Below are 27,530 nucleotides of genomic sequence, written 5' to 3'. Positions count from 1 at the left end.
AGCACTACGATCTGCTTATGAAGAAATAGCTGTTGTAAATGTAGAAGTTTGTGGTTTTGCATACAATATAATTTTGTGACTGTATTGTTTTGGAGACTAAGATTATGAATTTGAGCTTTGATGGAATGCAATAACAGGATTTTTGAGATAATTGTAGATAGGTATAGTTAGAATGAGGTAGACGCAGGAAATGAATGTACTCATTGTAGACGCAGTATCCCAATTAATGTGAGGTTAACATGTGCTTAATGAAAATAAAAAACTTGACATATACCGGATGAGACCCTCGACTTTGATATTTGGTCAACCTCACACAAAAGATTGTGTCATGAAACTCAGTGGCGGCATGGCACAAATACCTCTACATGCTAAGTTCAGTACATGTCCCTGGAAACACGGTGATCTCAAAACGATTGTTCCCAATGTAGCGGAACTGGACATGACGATCACCGAAAATGTGATAATCTCTTCGAATGTCCATCCAGCCATGAGTGAAAAATAGGGTTTCAATCGTGGAACAAGAACATACGACAATAGGGTTTTATTTGGGAAAAAACAACACAAAAATACGGGATTGCAACCGGGGAAGTAAAACATACCAAATTGGCCTTTGATTTGGAGAAGAAGAACACCAAAATTAGGGCTTCCAATTGTCGAGGAAGCTGCTCCCAGCGATTAGCAGCGATCGACAGCCACAAAGCCCACCTCTATTTTTCTTTCCCAAAATCGCACTCTCGCTTTTTCCTAAACCGCAACGTTCACTCTCGCTTTTTTCACGCATTACTTCTCTTTTCATATTTAAAAAATATAAAATAACTCATGCCACGTAGACGAGTAAAAATTGGGTCAAATAAGTGAGGCATTTTATCATTATCCTTCAAAAAATTGTAGTTCAATAGGTTGGAAGACTTCTATAATGCAATAAGAGTAACTTTTTTTGTAGCTACATACATATCTTCTTGCACCTTCACAAATTTTTATATAGATAGCATAGTTTAAAATAAAAAAAATTGTATTTTAAAATATCTAATTTAGAATGTATTTTTTTATTAATTTATAATATAAATACAAGTTTTTATTCTATAATATATAATCTAGGGTATAAAAAATTACATTTCAAATTATAAAATCCAAAATAATTTATGGTGCTACAGGTCAAAATTGTGGAGGTGTAGAAGGAATGGCCTCAATTAAGGGGGCTTCTCCCTACACCTCCAAGAATCTCGTCTGTACCCCCAAAATCAATTTAATTTCCATAACTGCCCATGGTTAAATATAACATTTACTGTGTGTTTTTTACCCCATACCCCTGCACCCCCATACCCCTGACGCTGCACCCCCTAAAAAACCCCATACCCCTACACCACTGCACCCCCAAAACAAACTCCAATAAAAAGAGAATCTGATTCCCACACCCATGATCAGGAATCTTTGACCTAACTCCTCTCTTTTGTCCTCTGCTCCCGCAAGCCTCCACACACTGTTCGTCCTCTTCTCCCAGCCTCCACACACTGTTCGTTTTCTCCCATTTGGTCTTCTCCCACGTTGGTCGCACACATCCTCCACCTCCACCACACAGTTCTTCTCTCCACCGTGCACAACACAGTCTTCATCCATCTCTGCTGCCTCCCTTTTCTCGTCTTCTGCAACACCACAGACGCACCCGCATCTTCTCCAAGTAATGTTTTGAAATTTATAATTAATTTCAGGAATGTTGTCTGTTTATTTTAATTGATTTTTGCCTCTTCATTTAGTTTTAGGAGTGCAGTTCCACAATGGTGAAAGGGAACATACTTGGTTTGTTTTTTTTTTTTTGAATTCTTTGTGAAACGGCATTTGTAAGCCGTGTGGGAAATCAGAAACGGAATACACATTCCGTTTCTGCATTTTTTTTTTCATTTGTTTTGTGAAACGGCTTTTGTAAGCCGTGTGTGAAGTGAGAAACGGAATACACATTCCGTTTCGCCTTTTTTTTTTTCAAATTTTTCTGAAACGGCTTTTGTAAGTCGTGTGGGAAGTGAGAAACGGAATACACATTCCGTTTCGCCTTTTTTTTTTCAAATTTTTCTGAAACGGCTTTTGTAAGCCGTGTGGGAAGTGAGAAATGGAATACACATTCCGTTTGGGTTTTTTTTTTTAAATTTAACTGAAACGGCTTTTGAAAGCCGTTGTGGGGAGTGTATGAAACGGAATACACATTCCGTTTCATTTAATTTTTTTTTCAATTTTATTGAAACGGCTTTTGAATGCCGTGTCGGATGCGTATGAAACGGAATACGCATTCCGTTTTTTGTTTTTTTTTTTCAAATTTTGGTGAAACGGATTTTAGTATCCGTTTTGTGTTTTTTTTGGTGTTTTTTTCGTGAAATCCGTTTTACCAGTTACTTGTTGAATGTAATTAAAGGCTTAGTCTTTGGAGATTATGTGTGTGTGAAATGGAAAAAGAAATAATGGTTAGAGAGGTTTAAAAAAGAGAACACACAGTAGCTCAGATTAAAATGAGCTGATTCATGGTTGGTACTAAGAACTACTATATGATTAACTTTAAACTGGTCCGTCACCAATTTAAGCATTAAATCCAACAAACATGTCTTCCAAGTCTAGCATGTAAAATTTACAAACCAGTAGAGGAAATTGCCTTCATGAGCATCAATAATTTACGTTTCCTATTATTAGACAGAAATTGCATTTGGTAACGGAATTTAAAATCATGTTGTTTATTTCATTTAGTTATTTTTCCAGGAAATTTATATTGGATTCTAATGTTTCAAACTTTGAATTACAGATATGGTTAGAACACGAGGAAATTTAGGTAGACGCGGTTCAAATGATGCACCAGAGAGTTCTAGACAGGGTGGTGCACGGAATAGACCCACAGCTTCGGCTCGTAGAAGGGGTCAGCATGAGGGTAATGTGGTTGAGGATGATATTGTTGAGAATGAGGTTTCTGAAGTTCCTCAGGAGGACGAGCACGGCATTGATAACGATGGTGGAGGATTTCCTGGGGGTCCATATGATACATCTTTATTGACCCGGTACCAGGATCATGTTGCACGCATGATATGGGATGGTCAGGTCAGTAAGAAGTTTTTATATAGGTTTAATTTTATTGTTGGTAAGTATTTTTAGTCTTTTTTGTTTCTTCTGGTAGGATCGAGTTGTGAAAGTGGTCTCTCATATTAAAATGGTGAAGAAATTAGGACGTCCTCATCCTTCTGTTGCACCTTTTGTGTTAGCTTCTGGATTATCGCCTCTGTGCGATATTTTATATGAATATATCGATCTTGGGTTAGTATTGGGTTTCGTGGAGAGATGGCATCCCGAGACTAATACTTTTCATTTACCCATTGGGGAGATGACCATCACTTTGGATGACGTATCGTCACTTCTCCATCTTTCCATCAGTGGAAACTTTTGCTCCACTGAAAATCTGGAATATGAAGATTCTGTTCAGATTTTGACGACACTTCTTGGTGTTGACCGGGCCATGGCATGTGTGGAGCTGAATCAAAGTTGGGGTGCACAGGTCCGACTGAGCTGGTTGAGAGACTTGTATCATAGCTGTTGTGAAAACGAGCTATGGGAGTTTGCTGCACGTGCATATCTTTTGCACCTTGTAGGGTGCACGATATTTGCTAACAAAAGCGCCACCTATGTTCGTACACATTATCTCGAGCTATTTAGAGATCTTTCCACATGTCGTACATATGGTTGGGGAGTTGCTGCTCTTGTCCACTTATATGAGCAGCTAGGAGATGCCAGCTTTGCAAATACAAAGCAATTAGCTGGATATCTACCTCTTCTACAGGTACCCATTTATATAACATTTTATTCTTTATTTCACTTGTTTTTAGTTTTATATGATAATGGTTAAATGAAATATTATTTGATACAAGCTTGGATATACGAGCACTTCCCTACATTGGGAAGGAAGCAAGTACGGGATACATATGTGGAGACCGAACCCCGTGCTCTACGTTATGTCACTGGACGCGCCATTTCCGCTATAGCTGATGTTAGAGTCCAGTTGGATGGCTTGACATATGATGGGATGATTTGGAACCCATATGTAGCACATAGAGCTGCACGACAACTGGTAACACATAGCATGTTTTCTGGCTTCCTGAGGGTTGGGACCGTCGTACAACGTCATTTGCCTGAGCGTGTGTTGCGACAATTTGGCTTCATCCAGCCTATTCCACGACCGCCTAGTTCGGTTCCCATGATGGACTTTAAGGCTATTGATGATCGGTGGAAAAAGCACGAGCAGTTTGTTGTACATCAAGTGGTCCAAGCACCAGCTCCCTTTTCATGTTCGGATGGATATTTGCAGTGGTTTAGGAGAGTCTCCCATCCATATATTTTACGTGGAGCTGAGGCCGACCGACCTAGCCTTGTGCTTGTGCCCCGACTTCGTCGGAATTTGCCAGATGACATAACAGTTCAGAGGACGTCACCGTCATCATCTTCCAGTGGTTTATTGGTATGTCACACATTTAGTTGTTAATAGTATTAGTAACTATTAATATTTGACATTAACTTGTTATTATGACAGGGTCTCGTGAAACGCATTGTAGGTGGTCTTCAGCGGATGATAGACTGTAGAGATGTTACTGAGGGCATTGTTGCCTGGGATCGCACTCATGAGTTATTGCAGATGGCTCAAGATGGACTTGAAGAGGAAGAGACTAGAGGAGGACGTAGAGTTCGAGGTCGACGACCATCTACGTCTGGATAGTCGATTTATTTGTATTTGATGTTAGAGTTGACATTTGTATTGGATTTTATGTTAAGATATTTCATCTATATATGGTATTTTATATTAAGTTATTTAATGTTAGCAATGAGGCCAAAATATATCCGTCCCTTGGCCAAAGGAGTTAGAATTTTATATATTGGTAAAATAATTACAAACTACAACAGTGAAATACTTAAATACAATCAACAAATATCAGTCTTCCATGAGATCTACATAACTACGATCCACTATGTGTAAATCTAGGAATGCTTGCATCCTATCTCTATAAAATGATGCCCACCCTTTTGCCTTTGGGTAACAATTGCTAGATGATATGATATCCACTGTCGGTAATGGACAGCCTTCTTGTAGACGAACCTGTAAATACGCAATTAGACAATAGAGAAATAAAGTTATTTATAAAAATAATATATATATATATATATATATATATATATAAACATATATACCTGAACAAAATGAGAATTGTAAACATGTCCGATACAAATTAGTCGATGTTGACTTTGCGAAGTAGGTGGGGATGTACGAAGTGGGAATATAGTCAAATTCTGAACTGATGACAAGCACACGAGGATTACATTATACCGATTAGCAATCGCATACCCCATGTCTGGTATAGTCATCCACTTGTCTCGATTAGCCTGTATATAATTAATTAGATTATAATAAAATAAAATCATAAAAAACTTGTAATACATAAATTTCAACAGTGGTGTATAGAAGTTATACCCCTGATGGTGATTGAACTAGCAAAGACTTTCTCAGTTCTTCTAGACGATCATAGCCTCCAACTAACGTTGCATATTCATCTCGCCATTGGCTAAGTTCTTTGTATAGATCATGTCTGATTAGAGGCCACGACTCCTCACCCATACCCAACAATGCAGCAATGCATCTATATCCACAATGACCGTCCGCCACAACATCGACAACATCCAGTATATATGGATGAAAAACAGGATTGAACTGTTCTAGCATGGGTATTACTTTCTCTTCAATAACACGTTTGCTCTTCACCTTGTTTTCTGTTTTTGCAACAAATGTGTCTTGTCTTGAGGACTCTATGAAGGCGTCCACATGCTCAAAATAGGAGGGATCACGTTTGGTTGACTTCTTTGATCTATGACTCTTAGCTGCACCTTTCGTCTTAACTTTAGTCGGTGGTGGTAACATCGATGTCATGGAAGGGCTAACTATGTCAAGTAATTTATGTTTTATGGTCACTTTTCCTGCAATATCAACTTCTTTGAAAAGATTAAGCAGTAGATCAACCTCCCTCTGAATAGATAATTGCCCTTCAGATTGTGAAGACGAGACATTGGAGAAGCTCAACCTAGTCCACATGACATGAATTTCTTGGAGAGGAATAATCCCAGGATCATATCGTGCTAATTCACACGCACATGGTAGACCATAAGTTTGTCTGAGAATGCAGCCACAACGACTACTATCGAATCCAATCTTCTTTACTCTTTCCAATTCTGGAGCAAGGAGTTCTAAGGCACATCTAGAAATATTCCCCACTAATCTTCTATAACTCAATGCCTTGTAAGAGTCACTGATCAGATTTATACTTCTTTCAAAAGACGCCTTAATTTCGTTGTGTTGCAAGATAATAACGTTGTGAATTCCATCCTAACACGAACAAAGGTCTCCCTACTACTTCCAAGAACTTTCTTCAGACTCCAGTGAGCAGACTCAACCCTAGTACAATTTATACAAGGAAATCATATAAACCATTAATAAAAAAAAAATTAATTAATAGCAAAATACAAACATACCTGTTTGATGTTGTATTCCCCAAATGCATAACTTTGTTCGTCCATGCCTTCACAAAGAATTTCTTATAAGGAATGATCCACGAGTCGTTAACATATTCAAAGAATACAGGCCACGGCTGGCAAACAACCTGAAGACGATGAACACACTCCTTAAACTTTAATTCATCTTCACAGTCCATGACATTCTCCCAGGCTTGAAGTACAACATCCCATGCGTCAACAGAATTTACTAACATTTTGCACTTTGCCTGCACATTTTTTTGAATGTGGAAACGACATAGAAGATGATAACACTGAGGGAACACCATGCCGACAACATTCATTAGAGCAAGATCCCTATCAGTTACAATGACTTGTGGACCACCCTCGGACGTCATAAATAGACCTCTTAGCCTTTCAAGAGCCCAAATGAAATTATTTTGCTTTTCACTAGATAAAAATGCAAAAGCGGCCGAGAAAGTTAATCCTGTTGAGGTCACACCAACAATCTCAAGTAATGGCAACCGATATTTGTTGGTTTTATAGGTACTATCCATTAAGAACACAATGTTGAATGAATTTTACAACTTCACAGCATCAGGATGGGTCTAGAACAAATCGCTTACCACATCAGATTCATCAAGACATCTACTAAAATGGATGTAGTGATCACGTTCCAACATCAACATTAACTGTTGTAACTCAGTTCTAGAACCTCTTATTGAACGTTTGTACCTATATCTTGCATTATACACTTGCTTAAGGGTTGTAACATTACACTCATCTTTTTCTTTCAGGGTGAGAAGTATATTTGAAGGTTTGACTTGACTTTTAATCATATCAACAAGCAATGACTGTTCAGTAGACTTCAACCTACCAGCATAGGGGTGACCAACTAGAGTAGATGAGACATTGTGATTATGGTAACCATATTTTACGTTCAACACCCATCCCTCCCCTTGAGAGATGGGTCTCCCTCTCAATCTAAATGGACAATCACATTTTCTTGTCCCAGATAAACTCGGTTCTGCATCAGACTTGTATTTTCTATATTTTCCACCTCTTTCACAACCTAATAATACATGGGTCTTTCTTCCTGGTTGTCCATTATATTTATCTGATCTTAGAATAATGACAACAAATCCAAGATTATAAGCAACCCCTCTAACCCACTTAATCAAATCTTCACGTGTTGGGAAAATATCATCGGTTGTAAAATGAGATGTATAATCTAGTTCGCAGATATCATGAACAAAATCAGAAAAGTCCGACATGAGACTACAATTTAGTTGAGAATCCGCTTGAGAATCCAAAAAACTCAAATAACTAAATTCATGATCTTTCATGATGAACTATAATAAAAATAAAGTATTTTAATACGTAAATTACTCACATCAGAATATTAAAAAATAATGCAATTAAAAAAAATGCATAAAGAATGTAAGACGAATCACATAAGAAAACCAGTGAATGCAACACGTATCAAAATTGGAAAACTGATTGCTGATATTTATAACTGATTGCATTATTTAGGTTAGAAAATTCACCCCTCACACAGTATAAATTCACTCACATTAAAAATTCACCAATAACACAACATAGACGTATCAACATTCAATACAAACACACAAAATCCAAGTATCAAACGGAATACCTATTCCGTTTCACAAACATTTGAAACGGCTCCCACAACCCGTTTGACATAAAACTACAGGCAACGGGTTACAAATTCCATCTCACATCTTTCAGAAACGGATTATGTAATCCTTTTGGAAAAAAAAAATTTGGTTTTTTGATGTTTGAGTGTTTCCTACAGTCGCACAAAACAACCATGCAAATATGGATTTCAACTCTATTTTTAAGACGAGGATAACACGTACATGCATGCCACCAATCTTATCATGCAAAATTTATTTACAACTAAGGTTTAAAAGAACGAGGTGAGGGTGTAATTTTTTAATGAATGGGTGTAAGAAAAAAACAAAATATATCAGAAACGGCATACAGTTTCCATTTCATATATTTGTGAAAGGGATTCGGAAACGGCATACACTTTCCATTTCAAAAATTGTGAAAAGGATTCCTCTTCGCAGAGAAAAAGAACATCTTTATTAAATTAACAACTTAGAGCATCCCAGAACCAGCTACGAACATCAGAATATTTCAAATTAATGGGGTGGGGTGTAATTTTACCATGCAAAATTCAAAATGCATGTGAAACGGAATACAGAATCCGTTTCAGAGTATTATGAAACGGATTCTGTATTCCGTTTCATAAAAAAAATTTGCAAATATTTTTATGAAACGGATTACAGAATCCGTTTCAGAGTATTATGAAACGGAATCTGTATTCCGTTTCAAAAAAATTTGCAAATTTTTCTTTGAAACGGAATACAGAATCCGTTTCATAATACTCTGAAACGGATTCTGTATTCCGTTTCAAAAAAATTTGCAAATTTTTTTATGAAACGGAATACAGAATCCGTTTCACAATACTCTGAAACGGATTCTGTATTCCATTTCGCATACATTATGATTTTTTTATCAAACGGCTTTTGTATTTCACAAGCAAACAGAAAAATAAAAAGTTTAAAGGCTAACCTGATGGAAACTACCACTTACAGAGAAGATAACAGAGTTCCTTACAACCACCTTCCTTCAACCTTCGATCACAACAAACCAGGGACCACGAGTGAGTGAGACAATAAATAACATTCCTTAAAAAAGAATAAAGGAAACTGATACAAACCAGGGACCACGAACCAGAACCACAGAGAATGAAGGAATGAGACAGAAATTAAAAATTTTAGGGACCACCAACACAGAGAGAAAATTTTTTAAATGAATGTCGAGTGGAGAAGAAAAGAAACGGAGCCGAACAAATAACGTTTGGGGGTGCAGGAGTTGGTGACGCAGTAAATGAAATTTATTGCGTCCAACGGACTTTCACCCATTCTCTCACTGTTAATTAATAAGGGTATAAGAGTAATTTTGGGGGGTACAGAAGAATCTTTTGGGGTGCAGGGAGAAGGCCCCTCAATTAATCCACATTGCGAAACCAGTTCTATAGGCCCAAATTTCAACTTTACTGCGCTCACTTTCTTGGCCCAAACGAAATTTTCTTAGGAGAAGAAATGAATAATGAGCAAGATATGATGACATGGCATAACGTGATTGGTTATTTTGACGTGGACTAAGCAAAGTCAAATTTCTGCTTTTATATATTTATTACTGCAAACCGAAACAGTAGAACCGTAGTTCTATATCTCCGGCGAATTCTTCTCTCAAATCTGCAGCACCCTCTACTATCACTCGCGGGAAATTCATATCAAGGTTCCTTTATTCCCATGTATTATAATTGGTGATAATAGATTTGAGTTTTTTTTCCTTTAAATCTTAGGGTTTTGAAATTGAATTATTGTATCATCCAACTGTTCTGCTTCGATTATTTCTTTTGTGTGTCGTTGAAATTTTATAAATGTTAATGTAGTATATATTTCCATGATTTGAAGTGTTTCTTATGTTAAATTGCGTTGATTTAGTTCTTGTAATCGAATCGTGAATGATCCCGTTTGCTGCTGTTGTAATTAGTGTTAATTGTGATGTTGCAGATCCAATTTTGTTTGCCTTTTACCGTAACAGAGTGGTACAATGATTTACAGGTTTTAGGTTTTATGATTGTGTAACAGAGGGGTATATAGATCAGGGAAATTCGATTGTTTTTGTTTTTGGGATCTGGGTAGGTTTGTGAACTAGAGAAGATTAGAGTTTGCAGATCTGGAATTTTAATGTTTTAGTACTATTGAGTGATGTCGTTTTGGATGCAGTGTCTTAATAGAAAGAGCCAGACGCAGTTTTAGATGCTTGTTCATAATTGCTTTTAGTGTTGTTCTTCAATGAGAATTACTGTTTCATCTTAGTAATCTATGTTGACCTTTGATGCAAACTTTTACTATGTGAATTACTTGGTGAAAGATAGATTAATGAATTTGAAGAAGAGATGGTTGTTAAACTTAAACGTATACATGTCAAATCTTGAATTTGAATAAGATATACCTTGCTTTTTCATTCATTTGAGATTTGTGACTACTTGAGATTTTGTTTACTTACATCTAACTAACTTGAGTTTCTATTTTTTCTGGAGGGGCGGCTGAGTTAGCTTTGAGAAGATTTAGTTGTAGTAGTTGATTTTTTAGGTTTTATATTTTGTTTTTAATTGAAGATTCCTAATGTATGTATGAAACTTTTTGTGTCAGAAAATGGCTTTAGGTGGAACAGCTCCCCCAAGAGGAAGTGCAGCTGCTACTGCAAACATGAGGAGAAGAAGAACAGCCGGGGGTGGGGCCTCTGGAGGAGCAGCTGGAACTATGCTCCAATTTTACACTGATGATGCCCCTGGACTCAAGATCTCCCCAAATGTGGTTCTTGTAATGAGCATTGGCTTTATAGCATTTGTTGCTATCCTTCATGTGATGGGAAAGCTGTATTTTGTGCGTAGGGAGGCTTAGAAGAGAAAAGATTTAGGTCCATTTTTTGGATATTTAATACAACAATCTCATGAAACAGTCTCAACTTTTCCTTGCTTTTTGTATTTTGGTACATTCCGTTGTTATTTTTAAAGGTAAAAACAGTTTAAATACTTTGGTAGTAAGAAGAAATATTTTCTTATATCGTTTTGTTTTCGCACTTGTTGGTGCTTTAGTTTCCCTTAGTCGCTTAACTGAGATGAAAACTGAAGTATTAAAAAGTATGCTGTGATTGATTTCTAACCAGGTTAACTTTACATTTTATTCTCCGTTGATTAGTAAGAAATCCATGCACAGTAGAATTTCTAGATTTGATTTTATTTTATAGACCTCTTATTCAAATTCATGAGGCTGAAGGTGTGACTCGTTTACTTGGACTGGTTTCTGACTGCATGTATCTCCCACGAACCAACTTGCGTTGCTATTTCCTATTTAGAGCTTGTCAGGGATAACTTGAAATTTTGGACATCAATTGTGTTTTGTTGAAACAATCTGTGTGAGAATTAACAAATGTGTCTTAGAATATTTGTTTAAATTTACAAAAAAGGAAAAAAAAAAAACTGTTTTCTTATAGAAAAGTGGGTTTTATACATCTGGATGGTGATTATAATTTGTTTGAAAGTTAATTTTATGTGAGAAAAAAAAAAAGAGTTACTCTCAAATTTATTAGCAACTTTTTTTTTTCTTTTTCATACTTATGTTTTTTTAATGTACTATTCAAGTTGATTTGTCCTTCTACCTTAATAAAAGTAATTACGTGTTGTTTTGGTAAATTTATCTGAAGAAAAATTAATTCTGATTATAGTCGATTGTAATAATAATCGATGGTTGTATATATAAACAATTATTAAAACACTTGATTTTTAGAATTATTTTGCCTAATCTTGTTCCCAAACATTTTGTTTTTGCTGTTTTTATTACCTTTGATTCTCTCTTATTATGAGGGGTACCAAAATTAAGGAAGTGGTATGGTATTGGTAGTCTGGCATTGCATTGAATGTTTTTGTTGTTTATCTAGTTCTACTGACTATTAGAAATTTAAGTATCAATTGAAACTTACAAAAGAAATAGACAGAAACCCATTCATTGTCTTGAGTCTTGATGATTTGGTTGAAGTTTTTGTCCTATAAAAATCTCAGCATAAGTCCAGTCCCCTGTGCTGTATCAATAAACAAAGATGAGTACAACTTTGTATAAGACCAAGCAATTGAGAACATTGAAAAGAACATCATTTGGTTCAACTTCTGTACTGAAACCTATCAACGGGATTAGTTAAATCCCTGATTTATTTATTCCTTATTGTTAGCCCAAAATTTCTCTACAGTATTTACTTAATGAATTTGCAATTGATTTTCTTGTTGATTTATTTCAATAACTTACAATTTGACTTTCTATAGAAAACTTACTTAAGAATTTTATTTTCCATTTTGCAGTATGATTAGTTCAGATGAATGATCGAACAACTATTCTGGCAAAATTCCATATGGCCTTGACCTTCCTAGTGATGTTGCTAAGGAGAACCATACAGGGAAGGGAAACTGATAGTTCATGTTGCTCTGTTATAGGCTGGAATATCTTTCGTTTTTATGATTTGCATTTATAGGTTTTTTCAAATGCTAAAATCACAAATCTTACCAACTCTTTTTTGATGGAAAGATATGTATCGAGAATGATCACTCAATTTTTCATGTGTTAACTTTGGATATCAAAGCTCACCCCGAAGCTCTCCAATTATTCTTAGGCCTTTAGGATTTTAGATGACTTAAAACATTATCAATATCTTCCGACTTATTTGCATGGAATGGATTTTCCTAGTATTACAATTTTAATCGTGTTTAAGAATAAATTCAAAAACAGTAAAAAAATCTAATATTTATTTGATTTAATTAAAAGTCTCATAAACTTCGTATTTTTAATTAAATTTTTATTATATTCAGAATTTTTATATTTTTTATTTAATTTTTTATTGATTGGTTTTTCTATTAATATGGTAACATATCTTGTTTTTAAGGTGTTATCTCACTTCTTTTTAGGACTTTAAAAATATGAGATATTTTGGTTAATATAATAAGATATTATAGTTTTTGTAAAATAATGAATAATTTTTATTCTTTTAGTTAAAAGATATTTAAATAAGTTGATAAAGTAAGTCTCCATTTTCTTAACAGGCTTTTGAATGTGAAAAATATACATGGGTAACACTTATTTGGTTTTCAATTAGGACATAACTCTGAAAGTTGATTTATGAATAATTTCATGTAATTTAAATTAAAATAGTTCATAACTTAAGGTATTTTGACTTCAAAAAGTTCAGAAAGTAAGCTTCGAGTTTCCCTCATTATGTAAATAGATTAATATGATCAATGACATTGTTTTTTTTAACAAACTTTCAGATGTGAAAAACACATGACATATATATGCAATTATTTGGTTTTCAGTTAGCATATAACTCTCATAGTCAATTTATAACTTTTTTCCTATAATTTGAACTAAAATAGTTCATAACCTAAGGTATTTTCAAGTAAATAAGTTGATAAAATAAGCCTCACATTTTACTCATTATGTAAACATATTAATATCATCCATGATATTGTTTTCTTAACAGGACTTTTGGATGTGAAAAATATATAACCTGGGTACGCACTTATTTTGTTTTTAGTTAGCACATAACTCTGAAAGTTGATTTATGAAATAATTTTATGTAATTTAAATTAAAACAGTTCATAACCTAAGGTATTTTGACTTGAAAAGTTCAAAAAGTTAGCTTCATGTTTTCCTCATTATGTAAATAGATTAATATGATCAATGACATTGTTTTTTTAACAAACTTTAAGATGTGAAAAACATATAACAAAGATATGCACTTATTTGATTTTTAGTTAGCACATAACTCTCATAGTCAATTTATAAATATTTTCCTATAATTTGAACTAAAATAGTTCATAATTTAAGGTATTTTTAACTAAATAAGTTGACAAAGTAAGTTTTATATTTTACTCATTATGTAAACAAATTAATATCATCCATGACATTGTTTTTTTAACAGACTTTCAAATGTGAAAAAATATAACATAGATATGCACTTATTTGGTTTTCAGTTAGCACATAACTTTGAATGTTGATTTATGAAAAGTTTCATGTAATTTAAATTAAAACATTTCATAATTAAGGTATTTTGGCTTAAAAAAGTTCAAAAAGTAAGCCTCACATTTCACTCATTATGTAAATAGATTAATATGATCATTGACATTTTTTATAACAGGCTTTCAGATGTTAAAAACATATGACCTAAATGTGCACTTATTTGGTTTTGAGTTAGCACATAACTCTCACAGTCGATGTATACATTTTTTCCTATAATTTGAACTAAACCAGTTCATAACTTAAGGTATTTTCAATTAAATAAGTTGACAAAGTAAGTCTCACATTTTACTCATTACGTAAACAGATTAATATCATCCATGACATTGTTTTCTTAACAGGACTTTCAGATGTGAAAAACATATAACCTGGGTATGCACTTATTTGGTTTTTAGTTAGCATGTAACATTGAAAGTTGATTTATAATAATTTCATGTAATTTAAATTAAAACATTTCAAAATTGAAGGTATTTTGACTTTAAAAAGTTTAAAAAGTAAGCCTGAAATTTTACTCATTATGTAAATAGATTAATATGATCAATAACATTTTTTTTAACCGGCTTTCGGTTGTGAAAAACATATAATATAGATATGCACTTATTTGATTTTTAGTTAGCACATAATTCTAACTGTCGATTTAAATTTTTTTTTCCTATAATTTGAATTAAAATAGTTCATAACTTAAGGTATTTTTACTTAAATAAATTCACAAAGTAAGCTTCACATCTATTTCTTATGTCAATAGATTAATATAATTCATGATATTGTTTCTTTAATAGGGCTTTCGAACGTGAACAACATAAAACATATAAAACATACGGACGTACTTATTTAATTTTCAGTTAGCACATAACTCTTAAAGTCCGATTATAAATTTTGTCCTCTTATTTGAGTTAAAATAGTGAGGCTTATAAGTCGGCTACATCACTTCCATAACTTCTGTAGGACTTGGCCAAACAGGACTCTTCAGTCAAAAAGATGTGAATTAAGGAAAAACAAAAATTTCTTTAAAGTATTTGAAATGAAGTAGCATGAAGATCTTTATACAGACTAATTCGATAAACATAGACTTTATTTCTAGTAAGAAACTTATAATTAAAACCTACCAAAGGGGTAAAAGTAACATAACAGGTATCATAAGTTACAGTAATTATTTCTCGAAAGTGTATATAACCATATGAACAGAAACCAAGAAAACAACTTTCAACTTAAATGGCATAAAAAGGTCGAATTCAAAATGCTCTGAAATAAATATACAGGAGTGGAAAAATATGCTATCCCAGAATACACGGAGCTAAACTCACATCACTTAAATATAGTTCATTCTAAGAACTAAATTTTCCAGACATAATTTCAAGTTGGAAAATACTTATTTGTGTACTTAAACATTGCTTAAAGTTTTTATTAACATATTTGCATAACTTAGAATACATTCTCAACTAATTTTTCAGGTTTCTTTACTAAAAGGGCCAATTCGCTTTTGTAATTACGCAAAGCAGATTTTTTAAATATTATATAGAATTGGGAAAACAACCTATTTTTCAATTAAAGGTTTTTCATTATTGATTTCTTAATTCAGATCTTAATGTGTGATACTGCCATTAGCAACACATTTTCTACTTGTGTGGATCTTGTTATTTGCATTAAGTAAACTTCAATTTTGTTCTGCGATGAAGAAAACATCTATTATTCCAATTTGAGATCATTTTCAACATGTTGCACACTTTCTTACATACCTTCAACTTTCAAAAAATATATGGAATCTGCAACTTCTGTTATTGCATGACGCATTGATTCCAACCCATTGAACTACTTATGTTTGTTGGTTTCCTTCTTGTGAACATATTCAGTACGTAGCATTGTGCTGTAACTTTACACATCTTTGATAGATAACACGATTACGAAGAACTCTTCTTAAAAACTCTTTCTTTACATTAAAAAAATAATTTAAAGGTTTGCATTGGTGGACTCGTTTTAATTTTTTAAAAAAAGTTGAACAATTGGACCGAAAAGTTGCTAAAATTCTTTTACTTGATGTAACATAGAAGAACTCAAAAAAACAGAATCAACAACTTGCAACGATGTTCACTATTGGAGATGCTATTACCTATTATTTTTGAATATAATTTTCTCTTGCTCCTACTTGCAAAATAGCATGGCCATGAATAATAATAAGGATCGTAATCATGCGTCCGAACCACGTCAGATGAAAAAGTTGTCTTAAAGCACAACAATCTTGTTCACACCCATGATTCTGGTTTGACCCACAGAGCCATATGCCACGCCATGCACACCGTAGCAACTTCCCCCATAGGCCATGCCAAAGCACACAATAGAAAAAAGCTTCTCTCCTGTCACACTCTCTCTCTTTCACTCTTTCTCTTTAAATTTATCACTTTACTCTCTTTTTCAGACGATGAACAACAACAACAACAGCAAGTGGTAGATAGAAAAACAGCACTTTGATTGGAACCATGGTTTTTTGTACTCACTTTCTCTTTCGACTTCTCTGCCTTCTGTCACCTTCTTATTTTTAGCTCTGTTCCCTATCCATGCTCTTTTAGCAGCTTCTATAAAACAAACTCTTCATGCTTCCAATTTCACCTCACACGTCCTCAACTTTTAACCACTGTTTTATTCATGTCAAATGGATATGTCGCAGTATATGGTGCGATCTCGTGTTTCTGCTTTGCTTCTGTAATTTCACAGCACTTTTCTCTCCAACCACCAACTCTTTGTTTTCTTTCTGAAAATACTGTGTTGTGTCACCCCACTTGAAATAAAAAAAATGTTCAAAACTTCTTCTCTTCTGTGAGTGCAATGATCACCATTCCTCCTTGGAAATTCTGAAGTTTGAAAAGCAGAAAGTGAGTTTGCTGAAGTTACTTTACTTTGTTCTGTTTTTTTTTTCACGCTCACATGGTTACTGTCTTCTGTCTAGTATAGTCCATTCCTCTGTTTGTTTTTACTGCTCTTTTTGTTTATATCCACCGAGGATTTGATTGTTACTCCTCCCACTTTTTCGTGTCCTTTCTACTGCCACTGTTGCAGTTGTATAATAACACTAGCACCTTTGTGCCTCTCTCTCACTCATTATTTTTCTTGCATTTGAAACTTTCTTATTCTTGTTTTCCTTTGGTTTATACACTATGCTTTATTGGGACCCCCCAACCTTTATCAACCGTATGTAAGAAAAATGGAAATGGCAGTGTGTTTCTGTAAGGAAATAGTTGCTTTCTGCAAAATTCATGAAGCGCTCCGCTGAATGCATTGATACAATATAGACATTACTCTGATGAAGCAAGTGCAATTCATCCCATTCCTATCACTTTGTTTTGTTTTCTGTTGTCCATTCTTAGTGATCTCTGTAAATCCTCCTTTCAACGATGATGTGTTGGGGTTGATCATGTTCAAGGCTGGTCTAGAAGACCCAAAAGGAAAACTCTCTAAGTGGAATGAAGATGATTATAGTCCCTGCAACTGGGTTGGTGTCAAATGTGACCCTGTAAACAATAGGGTATCTTCTCTTGTTCTTGATGGATTCTCTCTTTCTGGCCACATTGATAGAGGTCTTCTGGGACTGCAGTTCCTTCAGATTCTGTCCCTTTCTAGGAACAACTTCACAGGGACCATAGCTCATGACCTTCTCAGCATTGGTGATTTACAAGTTGTTGATTTGAGTGAGAACAACCTCTCTGGGGTAATTCCAGATGAGATTTTCCAACAATGTTGGTCTCTGAGAGTGATTTCATTTGCCAACAACAACCTCACAGGTAAGATTCCTGATTCATTGAGCTCTTGCTACTCTTTGGCAGTTGTGAACTTTTCCTCTAATCAGATACATGGGGAACTTCCATCTGGAATGTGGTTTTTGAGGGGACTTCAATCAATTGATCTTTCAAACAACTTGCTGGAGGGGGAGATTGCAGAAGGAATTCAGAATCTGATTGATTTGAGGGAGTTGAGGCTGGGGAGGAACCTCTTCACTGGTAGGATTCCTGAGCATATTGGAGAGTGTTTGCTTTTGAAGTTGGTTGATTTCAGCAGCAATTCTCTCTCTGGGAGAGTTCCTGAGTCAATGCAAAAGCTCAGTTCATGCACATTTCTCAGCTTGCAAGGGAATTCATTCTCTGGTGGCATTCCACATTGGATTGGAGAAATGAAAAGTCTAGATACATTGGATCTTTCTGAAAACAGATTTTCTGGTTGGATTCCAAAGTCCATAGGAAATCTTGACTTGATGAGTAGGTTGAATCTTTCAAGGAATCAGATCACAGGAAACCTGCCAGAGTTGATGGTAAACTGCATTAAGCTTTTGACTCTTGACCTCAGCCACAATCACTTGGCAGGCCATCTTCCTTCATGGATATTTCGGATGGGTTTGCAAAGTATCTCTCTTTCTGGGAATGGCTTCAGTGATGGAAATTATCCCTCACTTTCTTCCGTTTCTGTATCTTTTCATGGCCTTCAGGTTTTGGATTTATCATCAAATGCATTTTTTGGCCAACTTCCATCTGGAATTGGAGGTCTTGGTAGCTTGCAAGTCTTGAATTTGTCCTCCAACAATATCTCAGGTTCTATTCCTGTGAGTTTAGGAGACCTTAAATCTTTGTACATTCTTGACTTAAGTGGCAACAAGCTCAATGGAAGCATTCCTTCTGCAATAGAAGGAGCAACATCACTCAGTGAAATGAGGCTACAAAAGAACTTCCTAGGTGGGAGAATTCCAGCCCAAATTGATAAGTGTTCAGAACTAACATTACTGTAAGCACTCTATCATAGCTTCCATTTTTCATGCTTCATTCTTCTAATATAATTTAGTTGAGTTGTTTCAAAAACCTTTGTTTGGTTCTATTTTAGTTGTGAAAACTGAAATATTCAATGGAATGGTACAGGAATTTATCTCACAACAAGCTTATTGGCTCAATTCCTTCATCCATAGCAAACCTAACCAATCTTCAGGATGTAGATTTCTCATGGAATGAACTCTCTGGAAGCTTACCAAAGGAGCTGACAAATCTCTCCAACCTGTTCTCCTTTAATGTTTCACACAACCACCTTCAAGGTGAGCTACCAGTGGGTGGTTTCTTCAACACCATTTCTCCTTCATCTGTCTCTGGTAATCCATTGTTATGTGGTTCTGTTGTTAACCACTCATGCCCTTCTGTTCATCCAAAGCCTATAGTGCTGAACCCCAATTCTTCATACTCCAGTTCTGGCTCTTCATTCCAAAACCATCACCATAAGATTATGCTAAGTATCTCTGTCCTCATTGCTATTGGTGCTGCTATTTTTATTGTCATTGGTGTGGTGGTTGTTACTGTTCTAAATATCCATGTGAGGTCTTCAATGCCTCTTTCTGCTACTCCGTTTATATTCTCTGGTGGTGAGGACTATAGCGGTTCACCCGGGAATGATCCAAACCATGGCAAGCTTGTGATGTTTAATGGTGATGCAGAATTTGCTGATGGTGCTCATAATCTTCTTAACAAAGACAGTGAAATAGGTCGCGGTGGATTTGGAGTTGTTTATTGCACTGTCCTCAGAGATGGTCATTGTGTTGCAATCAAGAAGCTTACATTATCCACCTTAACCAAGTCACAAGAAGACTTTGAGAGGGAAGTTAAAATGCTTGGGAAGATCAAGCATAAAAATATTGTGGCACTTGAAGGTTATTATTGGACTCAATCCTTGCAGCTCCTAATTTATGAGTACCTAGCCAGAGGGAGTTTGCAGAAGCTTCTTCATGATGATGATAGCAGCAAAAAGATACTTTCTTGGAGAAAAAGGTTCAAGATCATACTTGGAATTGCAAGAGGGTTGGCCTATTTGCATCAAATGGAGTTGATTCATTACAATTTAAAGTCAACAAATGTGTTCATAGATTGTTCTGATGAGGCAAAGATAGGAGATTTTGGGTTGGTGAGGCTTCTTCCAATGCTGGACCCTTGTGTTTTGAGCAGCAAAATTCAAAGTGCACTTGGCTACATGGCTCCTGAGTTTGCTTGCCGCACAGTGAAGATAACTGAGAAGTGTGACATATACAGTTTTGGAATTTTGATTTTGGAAGTGGTGACAGGAAAACGACCAGTGGAATACATGGAGGATGATGTGGTTGTTCTTTGTGACAAGGTGAGAAGTGCTTTGGATGATGGCAAAGTGGAGCAATGTGTTGATGAAAATCTAAAGGGTAATTTTGCTACAGAAGAAGCAGTTCCTGTGATAAAACTGGGATTGGTTTGTGCATCACAAGTTCCCTCAAAGAGACCAGATATGGCTGAAGTGATCAACATATTGGAGTTGATCCAATGCCCTTCTGAAGAACAAGAAGAAGAAGAAGAAGAAGAAGAAATACAATGAATTTCAAGTTATAGTGATTGAGACATAACAGATATTGCATATACCTGGTGAAGAACAATCCAGTTTTCTTGTTTTAATGCTATTATACAATATAAATCATGCAGAGAATATTCACTTAATTTGTTTCCAACTTTTGTTTGTTGCTTCAGTCGTTGTTTTCCCTTTTGTTTTAGTTTTGGTCGTTTCAAGTTGTACTGCTGGATTTTTCTTCACCAGTTTGGCTGCTAATACAACAGTGTTTCAATAGTTCTCTTTCCCTACAAAGCTTGGATTTTTCATTTTTTTTCTAAACATTTTTGTTTGCTTTATGTTCTTCCGAGACAAACTGTGTTTCATGTTGGTACGAAACCCGCATGATATCTGGTTAATGCCACCCTAGTAAACAACATGCATGGAAAAACTTGTTTGGAACAGAAGTTGATCACTCAATTTCACTGGTTTATTAAAGAAAAAAAAATACATTTTTACCTGCTTTAGATGAGGTTATTAAAAAAGGTTGTCTTTATTTTTTTTTTTATAAAAAGTTATTTAATTTTGATATTTTAAAACTTTAGTTTTTATTTTTTTTTATTTAAATTTTAGTTAATGTAACATTTAGAAAAAAAGGAAAAAGAAGTGAATACCCTTTTTTTAAGAAAATAAAAGAGATAATTGTCATTTATTAAAAATATAAAAAGTTAATTCTTATTTTAAAACAGAGCAAACGTGGGTGTTATTTAGTTTATCTTCTAAGAAAATATGTGCAATTTCCTCTTTATTTAATTTAGTTTAATTAAAAGCTTAAACTTATATAAAATAATTAAGTTTGAGTTTAATTTACTTAAGTTATTAATTATAATTTAACTAATTTTGCTTTAATGAAAATTTTTGTGGGCTATTTTTCATCTCTATCTCTATAGCATGTAAAATTATTTATACATAAATTAATTTTAATTAATGAAAAACCATATATAATTAAGAAATAACTAAACATAGAAGCCTTACACATGTAAATATACTATAAGAACAATATATATATATATATATATATATATATATATATATATATATAATGAAGAATTCTGTTTTTTTTTCTATCTCTAAAACTAGTTGAGTTATGTATTTAACTTAATATTAAAAGGTTAATTAATCTCTTCCACTCTGAGTGTCTTTTCCACATGAAACAAAAACTTCAGAAATTTTGGAAAAACCAAATGAATGGGGAACAAAGAGAAAGCAACTTGGAGAGAAGAGTAAGAGAGGGAATGAGAAAGAAAAAAGGAAAAGTAAAGTGAAAAAGCACTCACTTGCTTTATTAACACTTAAAGTTAGAATGGGACTCAATTTTGATTCCTTATTGTTAAACGTAGTACTAATAATTTACTTAATTGTCTAAGTGGCCCCATTGATAATTATAGAAATTAAGCAATTTTATTGATAGACTAATTTGATGGATAATTTATTTATATTTTAAAATCATTTTAAGATGCCAAATTTTTTAATTTTCAATTAGTGTCAAGACCATTCTTTTTTCTCTACCTTTGAATTCAAATAGTTTCCGTTGAATCACCAATGATATAAATTGTGTAATTTTAGTTTCCTGATAAATTATTAATCAATGTCATTAATAAATTTCAAGTGACAAAGACTCTATTAACAAAATTTCAAGTGACAAAGACTTTATAATCGATATTAACAAAATTAAAACTCAAATAACTTAAAAATACAACTTCAGGAGAGAGCATAAAGTAAGGTTTAAACATGTTTTTATTTCTCCATAAAATGAGTGAGTATTTCTATTCTTATTTTTTGTAAAAAGGTATTCTATTTTAATTTCTTTAAAATTAAAAATCGTTGCTTTAATTTTTAGTATTATATGATATTAGTTAACTGCTTATCTGTTAACCAAATGGTCAAGTGGGGTATAGTAGTTTGTAATATAGTATCACTATATAACGCCTAAAAAATTCTTAAAATAAGCAAAATAAATATTATTTATCTATTACAAAGTAAATATTATGAGCTTGACTTGAAAATTGAAAGAAATGAAAATGAAAATGGAAATTACAAATTTTATAAAACTTATAAACAAGTATTTTAAATTTTACAAGAATAAAAACATATAAAATCAAAACGAAAACATACTCAATTCATAACATTCTAAAAATGTAATTGAAGTGTTTATTTAACTAGCCAGTGTATAACTGGCTTCTAATGTTTCCCAATCCAATTTTTTGAGAAAAAAAAAAAATCTAAAAGTACCCATTAGTGTATTTATTGGATATTAACTATTCCGTAAGAAAATGCAATTGAATAGTTAAAGTGATTTTGGTAAAAACAAGATTTGAAAAGAGAATCCTATAACTAAGACGAGGTTCTTGGACATCATGAAAGTGTTTAAAAGCAGCACCAACTAACTCACTTTTTCAAATGCCAACATTTGGTGCAGTGATTTGTAATCATAACCATCTTCAAACACCTTCCACCCTTTATTATTGCTGTCTAATTCAGTGCACAACACTATAGAATTCTTCACTATATCTTAGTGACTAACATTTATTCTAACATCTTCTCATTAAGATTATGATGCATACAACCTATAACTGTGCTGTTCTTAAAAATTAAAGGGTTAATTAATTATGTTTCAAGTTTCTTCATACATTTTTATTTATTTTTTTTAATTTATTAAAAATATTTAAATTTTTTCATATTTTTTAATTTAGTAATATGGGTATAACTATTCCGTCGTTAATCGAATGAGGTGACTGTTCTGGTCAATTTTATTACTTGTTATCATGTGTTAAGAATTTGTGAAGTTATATGATTAATTTAAGATGGTAGTGTAATTAACATAAAATTATGTGATTTTTATTTATTTATTCAAAACTTGTTAAATAACAAAATTGTTATTGTAAACGGTAGAAAAAATGACATTTTAGAAGTAATAATGGTTTAAAAATAGTGGGACTCAATTAATTTAAGATTAAAAAGTTTTAATATAAATAATTTTGTTATAAACGAGTTTCATTATTTTAAAACACACTATCTTTCTAGAAATCCATTTTCTAGAGTTCTTTGACTTCTCTTTAGGAGTTCTCGTTCTTTATTCGCCTGATTGAAGATCTGAGACCATAGGAGTGATCCTCGTGACAAACTCTTTAATTTGGACCAACCAATTTCTCCATTTGTGTAAGTTAAGTTCAACCCTCTTTCCTTAGTCTTCTTATAGTTTCTGTTACATGTAGGGCTTTTCTCCTTACATGTGTCCTTTTAATCTTATATATATATATATATATATATATATATATATATATATATATATATATATATATATATATATATATATGTTGATCATTGATCATAACGATAAGTCCTTATAGTTCCTATGATGTTTCTATGTGTATATAAAGCATCCTATTTGATTAGACGCAATTTGGTGTTCCAAGAGTTATTTAGGTTGTCTTTTACAAGTAAGGGAAGCAAGGTTTCTGTTGAATTTTGGTATGAACATCTTGGTAGTTAATTGTGATGTGGTGTGTTAAATTTATAAGTTATATGTTGACCTGTTTGATATTTAATTTGTATTCGGTCTTGATTTGGGAAAAAGTTTGAATTTGTGTTTTGAGTGATTGGGTATCATTTTTAAACTCTCTAAAACCATTTGGAATAAGAAACACTAAAGGAAAGGTCTCCAATTAGTCAACTTCACAGGATCAAATTTTTCCAAATTGTTGTTTTTGATACACTGTTGGGTGCCGTTACAGTACTGCCAAGCATTAGGACACTAATTTGGCATCATCGAACGCCACTTTTGGAACTCTGGGAATTAGATGTTAGTGGGTTCCAGGGGCTGAGTGTCGGGCGCCACACTTTTCTAGCATTAGGTGCCACCCTATTTTTCTAGTCTGCATCATCTTGATAAAATGAAGATTCCTACTTCGTTAAATGTCAGGTCAAGATGAAATTTTGATAGCTAACCCTAGACACGTGATTCTTCACTTTGACTGGTGGAATCTTTGTGTATGTATATGTTTGAGATTGTAATTGAATGTGATGAATTAATATTATACAAGGATATGATGAAAGAACTATCTATGATTGTTTGGTATGATAAACTTGGTGTGAAATCATGTTTTATGGTGAAGTGGTAAGATTATAAGTATAAAAGTGAACCAGTAGAATGAAATGGTTAAGGTTGAATTGCATCCTTATTTTGAGTCTTGGCTTCTAAGGAAGAAGTGCAATCCTCACTAGTAAATTGTTAAGCATTGGCTTGGGATATGTGTTGGTCAAAAGTTATCCTATACCCTACTAGGTTTACAAACTCATATAGAGTGTTGTGACCTAGGTGGTGAGAGTTGAAGGAGGTTCTTATGGAGGGATTATGGGTAGGACCAATAATTTGGCGATGCCATAAATAACTTACCCTATCCAAAGGAAATCGATTCATGTTGGTTAGGCTTAGTAGAGTTAGGACCTTCGTCGCAATCCACTTTTATGACATTTGCACAATTTCTTATATCTGAGTTAATGCATATATCCAGATAATTGAGTATAGAGAGTTTGTAATTATATGTTTGGTATTTATTTATGAATGTTTGAAATATGCTATTTTAGGATGTATTAAGTTTAACTATTATATGATTATTTCTTTTATAAACTAGCTTACCTTTGTTTATTGTTTGTATGTATTGTGTTCTCTTTTTGCAATGATCATCACCTTATTGGTGTGAGCTGATGAAGATATATGTGTACATGCACCTTTTGATGTTGAGGAGCCAATTGTCTCGGTGATGATCGACTTTAGATTATGATAGGTATAATATTGCAATAGGTTCATAGTATAGTAGCTTGAGAATGTATAAGTTATATTACTATAGTCTTATTAAGACTGTACTAATTTATGATATACATTAGTTTATCTGTCTTTTGAATACTCATAGTGAAATGTTTTATTTTGGTAGTATTAAGCTATTAAAATGGGATGTTACAATTATAGAATTATTTTGGTTATCTAAATCGTAATATTATTTTATATTAATTATAAAAACTCACATTTTTTAATATATAAATAAGTTAGATGATAACATTACACCATTTTATAGTTTAAACAACAACTTAAAAATGTTGCCTAAAGTAAAAAAACCATAGTCTTGAGTTTAGGCAACGATTTTACCACAATTTTCCAATCGTGGAGTATACAGTAATGGCCATTGCTAAGACAATTTTTTTTCACTAAGGCCACAAAACTTTTGAAAACCGTTGCCTTACACCAAGTATCTAGAGCTAGTAACTAGTAGCTAGAAGTTAGAGCTAAAAGCTAGAACTAGTCGCTAGAACTAGTAGTTAGTGCTAGTAGCTAGAGCTAGTAGTTAGAGCTAGTAAATAGTAGCTAGAACTAGTAGATAATAGCTAGTAGCTAGTAGTTATAGCTGGTAGCTAGTAGCTAGTAGCTAAAGTTAGTAGGTACAATTAATAGCTAGTAGTTAGAGCTAGTATGTAGTGGCCAATATCTAGAGCTAATAACTAGTAGCCATTAGCTAAAGCTCCTTGCGAGAAGCTAGTAGCTAATAACAAAAACTAGTATCTAGAGTTGGTACCTAGAGCTAATACCTAATAGAGTTGGAAAAATAATTTGTAAAGGCTTGTGGCCTGTTTGATAAAATTCATTATTTTATTTTGGATTTCAGAGTACTTTAGTTATTTAATAAAATTTTAAATTTCCCGTGTTTTGGGAAATGAGGTATTATTAAATGCGACGTGTTTATTTATTTTCTTTATTTTATTAAAAATTAGTAATATCCTGACGGGATGTTACATTTGGTATCAAAGCAAGAGTTTTTTAAAATGATTTTTGGGGTCTATGGGGAGTGAGGTCATCGTGTTACGCTAGCATGACTAATTGTTTGTATTTTTGTACTAATTTTGGATGTGAAATCCTAATTTGAGCTGTTTGGTGTGAACAGCTGAAAATGTGGCGTGCCCAGGCTATGACTAACAGGCGGAAGAAGAATACGGTTGGAGCTGATGATATCGCTCAGGCCATTCACTGCATGGTAGACGCGATCTAGCCAATTGCGGCACAACCTAGAGCCGTGGTGGCACCTACTTGTCCAATGACGATGGAAGACTTTATGAGGCACAAGCCCTCAAAATTCATTGGAAAATCCACCCCTGATGAGGTAGACGCATGGCTAAGAGAGTGTGGAAAGATCTACAGAGTGATAGACTGCACTGATGCACAAAGGCTACCCTTCGTCACCTTTCTGCTAGTGGCAGATGATGAGTACTGGTGGGTGGGAATGCAGCAACTAATGTGGACCCGGACATAGGAGATTACTTGGACTTCCTTCAGGACCAGATTCCTGGAGAAATACTTTCCGGACTCTGCAAAACATGAGAGGGAAGATGAATTCCTCACATTCCAACAGAGAACCTGACTGTGCAGGCATACACAGACAAGTTTGAATATCTGACGAGGTTCTATTCGCTTGAGGTCACCGAGGAGTGGAGGTGCAGGAAATATGAGGGCGGGCTGAAACATGAGCTACGCCGATTCATAGTACCACTCCGCATCAAGGAGTTCCCAGTCTTGGTGGAGCAGGCCAAGGCAGTTGAATAGTTAGAGATGGGTCCTAGTAAGGTGGTGCGATCTCAGAAGACTACTGCAGACACTCGCTAGTAGAAGAAACCATATAACCGACCACCATCTTCTTTCAAGAAGCTACAATGCTATAATTATGGAGGTGAGCATCTTAGGAGGGACTGCCCTAAACCCTCTAGCAGCTCAGGCGAGAGCGGTAGCACTGGTAAGTGCTACGTTTGTGATCAAACTGGACATTTTGCATGTCAGTGCCTTAACAAGAAACCAGCAGGAGGTGCACCAGCTAAGAAATCAGTCGGAGATAAGCCTAAATCACTAGGGCGTGTGTTTGCCCTAACGACCACTGAGGCTACACAGTCAGGTAACCTAGTGCAGCTTTCATGTTTATTATTTAACCATGA

The 27,530-nt window shown here is 34.1% G+C and overlaps 5 protein-coding genes across 7 annotated transcripts; 3 read left to right on the top strand and 2 right to left on the bottom strand.

The window, feature by feature from the left end:
* The first annotated feature begins 2,787 nt into the window (after positions 1-2,787).
* On the top strand, positions 2,788-4,010 carry LOC114165500 (protein MAIN-LIKE 1-like). The gene is made up of 3 exons (XM_028050108.1): positions 2,788-3,075; positions 3,152-3,808; positions 3,897-4,010. Exons 1-3 carry the CDS (start codon positions 2,788-2,790, stop codon positions 4,008-4,010), a joined length of 1,059 nt encoding a protein of 352 aa, XP_027905909.1.
* An 834-nt stretch (positions 4,011-4,844) lies between these two features.
* On the bottom strand, positions 4,845-5,755 carry LOC114167445. Its single transcript, XM_028052537.1, has 3 exons — positions 5,489-5,755; positions 5,209-5,400; positions 4,845-5,116 (listed from the first exon to the last, which is right to left on the bottom strand). The coding sequence occupies exons 1-3, from the start codon at positions 5,735-5,737 to the stop codon at positions 4,952-4,954; spliced, it is 606 nt and encodes a 201-aa protein (XP_027908338.1). The 5' UTR covers positions 5,738-5,755; the 3' UTR covers positions 4,845-4,951.
* A 516-nt stretch (positions 5,756-6,271) lies between these two features.
* Positions 6,272-6,813, bottom strand: LOC114165715. The gene is made up of 2 exons (XM_028050291.1): positions 6,541-6,813; positions 6,272-6,463 (listed from the first exon to the last, which is right to left on the bottom strand). Exons 1-2 carry the CDS (start codon positions 6,774-6,776, stop codon positions 6,328-6,330), a joined length of 372 nt encoding a protein of 123 aa, XP_027906092.1. The 5' UTR covers positions 6,777-6,813; the 3' UTR covers positions 6,272-6,327.
* A 2,959-nt stretch (positions 6,814-9,772) lies between these two features.
* On the top strand, positions 9,773-11,187 carry LOC114166140 (protein transport protein Sec61 subunit beta-like). Of its 2 annotated transcripts, none has more exons than XM_028050810.1 (2): positions 9,773-9,852; positions 10,776-11,187. In XM_028050810.1, the coding sequence occupies exon 2, from the start codon at positions 10,779-10,781 to the stop codon at positions 11,025-11,027; it is 249 nt and encodes an 82-aa protein (XP_027906611.1). In that variant the 5' UTR covers positions 9,773-9,852; positions 10,776-10,778; the 3' UTR covers positions 11,028-11,187. The 2 variants fall into 2 exon arrangements, with proteins under 2 accessions (XP_027906611.1, XP_027906610.1); XM_028050809.1 differs by having other exon boundaries at positions 9,783-9,868.
* A 5,406-nt stretch (positions 11,188-16,593) lies between these two features.
* Positions 16,594-20,802, top strand: LOC114165753 (probable LRR receptor-like serine/threonine-protein kinase IRK). Of its 2 annotated transcripts, XM_028050324.1 has the most exons (3): positions 17,745-17,959; positions 18,025-18,950; positions 19,082-20,802. In XM_028050324.1, exons 2-3 carry the CDS (start codon positions 18,049-18,051, stop codon positions 20,544-20,546), a joined length of 2,367 nt encoding a protein of 788 aa, XP_027906125.1. In that variant the 5' UTR covers positions 17,745-17,959; positions 18,025-18,048; the 3' UTR covers positions 20,547-20,802. The 2 variants fall into 2 exon arrangements, with proteins under 2 accessions (XP_027906124.1, XP_027906125.1); XM_028050323.1 differs by having other exon boundaries at positions 16,594-18,950.
* Positions 20,803-27,530: the final 6,728 nt, after the last annotated feature.

This window comes from Vigna unguiculata, chromosome 10 (genome assembly GCF_004118075.2).
Source record: "Vigna unguiculata cultivar IT97K-499-35 chromosome 10, ASM411807v1, whole genome shotgun sequence".
NCBI classification, from domain to species: domain Eukaryota; kingdom Viridiplantae; phylum Streptophyta; class Magnoliopsida; order Fabales; family Fabaceae; genus Vigna; species Vigna unguiculata.
Note: the sequence above shows the minus strand (reverse complement) of the source record. Positions and strands in the feature narration are given on the sequence as shown.

Excerpts from the sequence above, each read along its gene's own strand:
- LOC114165753 (XM_028050323.1), top strand. The coding sequence starts at position 17,482 with ATGAAGCAAGTGCAATTCATCCCATTCCTATCACTTTGTTTTGTTTTC. Across the intron at positions 18,951-19,081 it reads TGTTCAGAACTAACATTACT|GAATTTATCTCACAACAAGC; the intron begins GTAAGCACTCTA and ends GGAATGGTACAG.
- LOC114166140 (XM_028050810.1), top strand. The coding sequence starts at position 10,779 with ATGGCTTTAGGTGGAACAGCTCCCCCAAGAGGAAGTGCAGCTGCTACT.
- LOC114165715 (XM_028050291.1), bottom strand. The coding sequence starts at position 6,776 with ATGTTAGTAAATTCTGTTGACGCATGGGATGTTGTACTTCAAGCCTGG. Across the intron at positions 6,464-6,540 it reads GGGAATACAACATCAAACAG|GGTTGAGTCTGCTCACTGGA; the intron begins GTATGTTTGTAT and ends AAATTGTACTAG.
- LOC114167445 (XM_028052537.1), bottom strand. The coding sequence starts at position 5,737 with ATGCTAGAACAGTTCAATCCTGTTTTTCATCCATATATACTGGATGTT. Across the intron at positions 5,401-5,488 it reads TAGTTCAATCACCATCAGGG|GCTAATCGAGACAAGTGGAT; the intron begins GTATAACTTCTA and ends AATTATATACAG. Across the intron at positions 5,117-5,208 it reads ACAATTCTCATTTTGTTCAG|GTTCGTCTACAAGAAGGCTG; the intron begins GTATATATGTTT and ends GCGTATTTACAG.
- LOC114165500 (XM_028050108.1), top strand. The coding sequence starts at position 2,788 with ATGGTTAGAACACGAGGAAATTTAGGTAGACGCGGTTCAAATGATGCA. Across the intron at positions 3,076-3,151 it reads GCATGATATGGGATGGTCAG|GATCGAGTTGTGAAAGTGGT; the intron begins GTCAGTAAGAAG and ends TTCTTCTGGTAG. Across the intron at positions 3,809-3,896 it reads GATATCTACCTCTTCTACAG|CTTGGATATACGAGCACTTC; the intron begins GTACCCATTTAT and ends ATTTGATACAAG.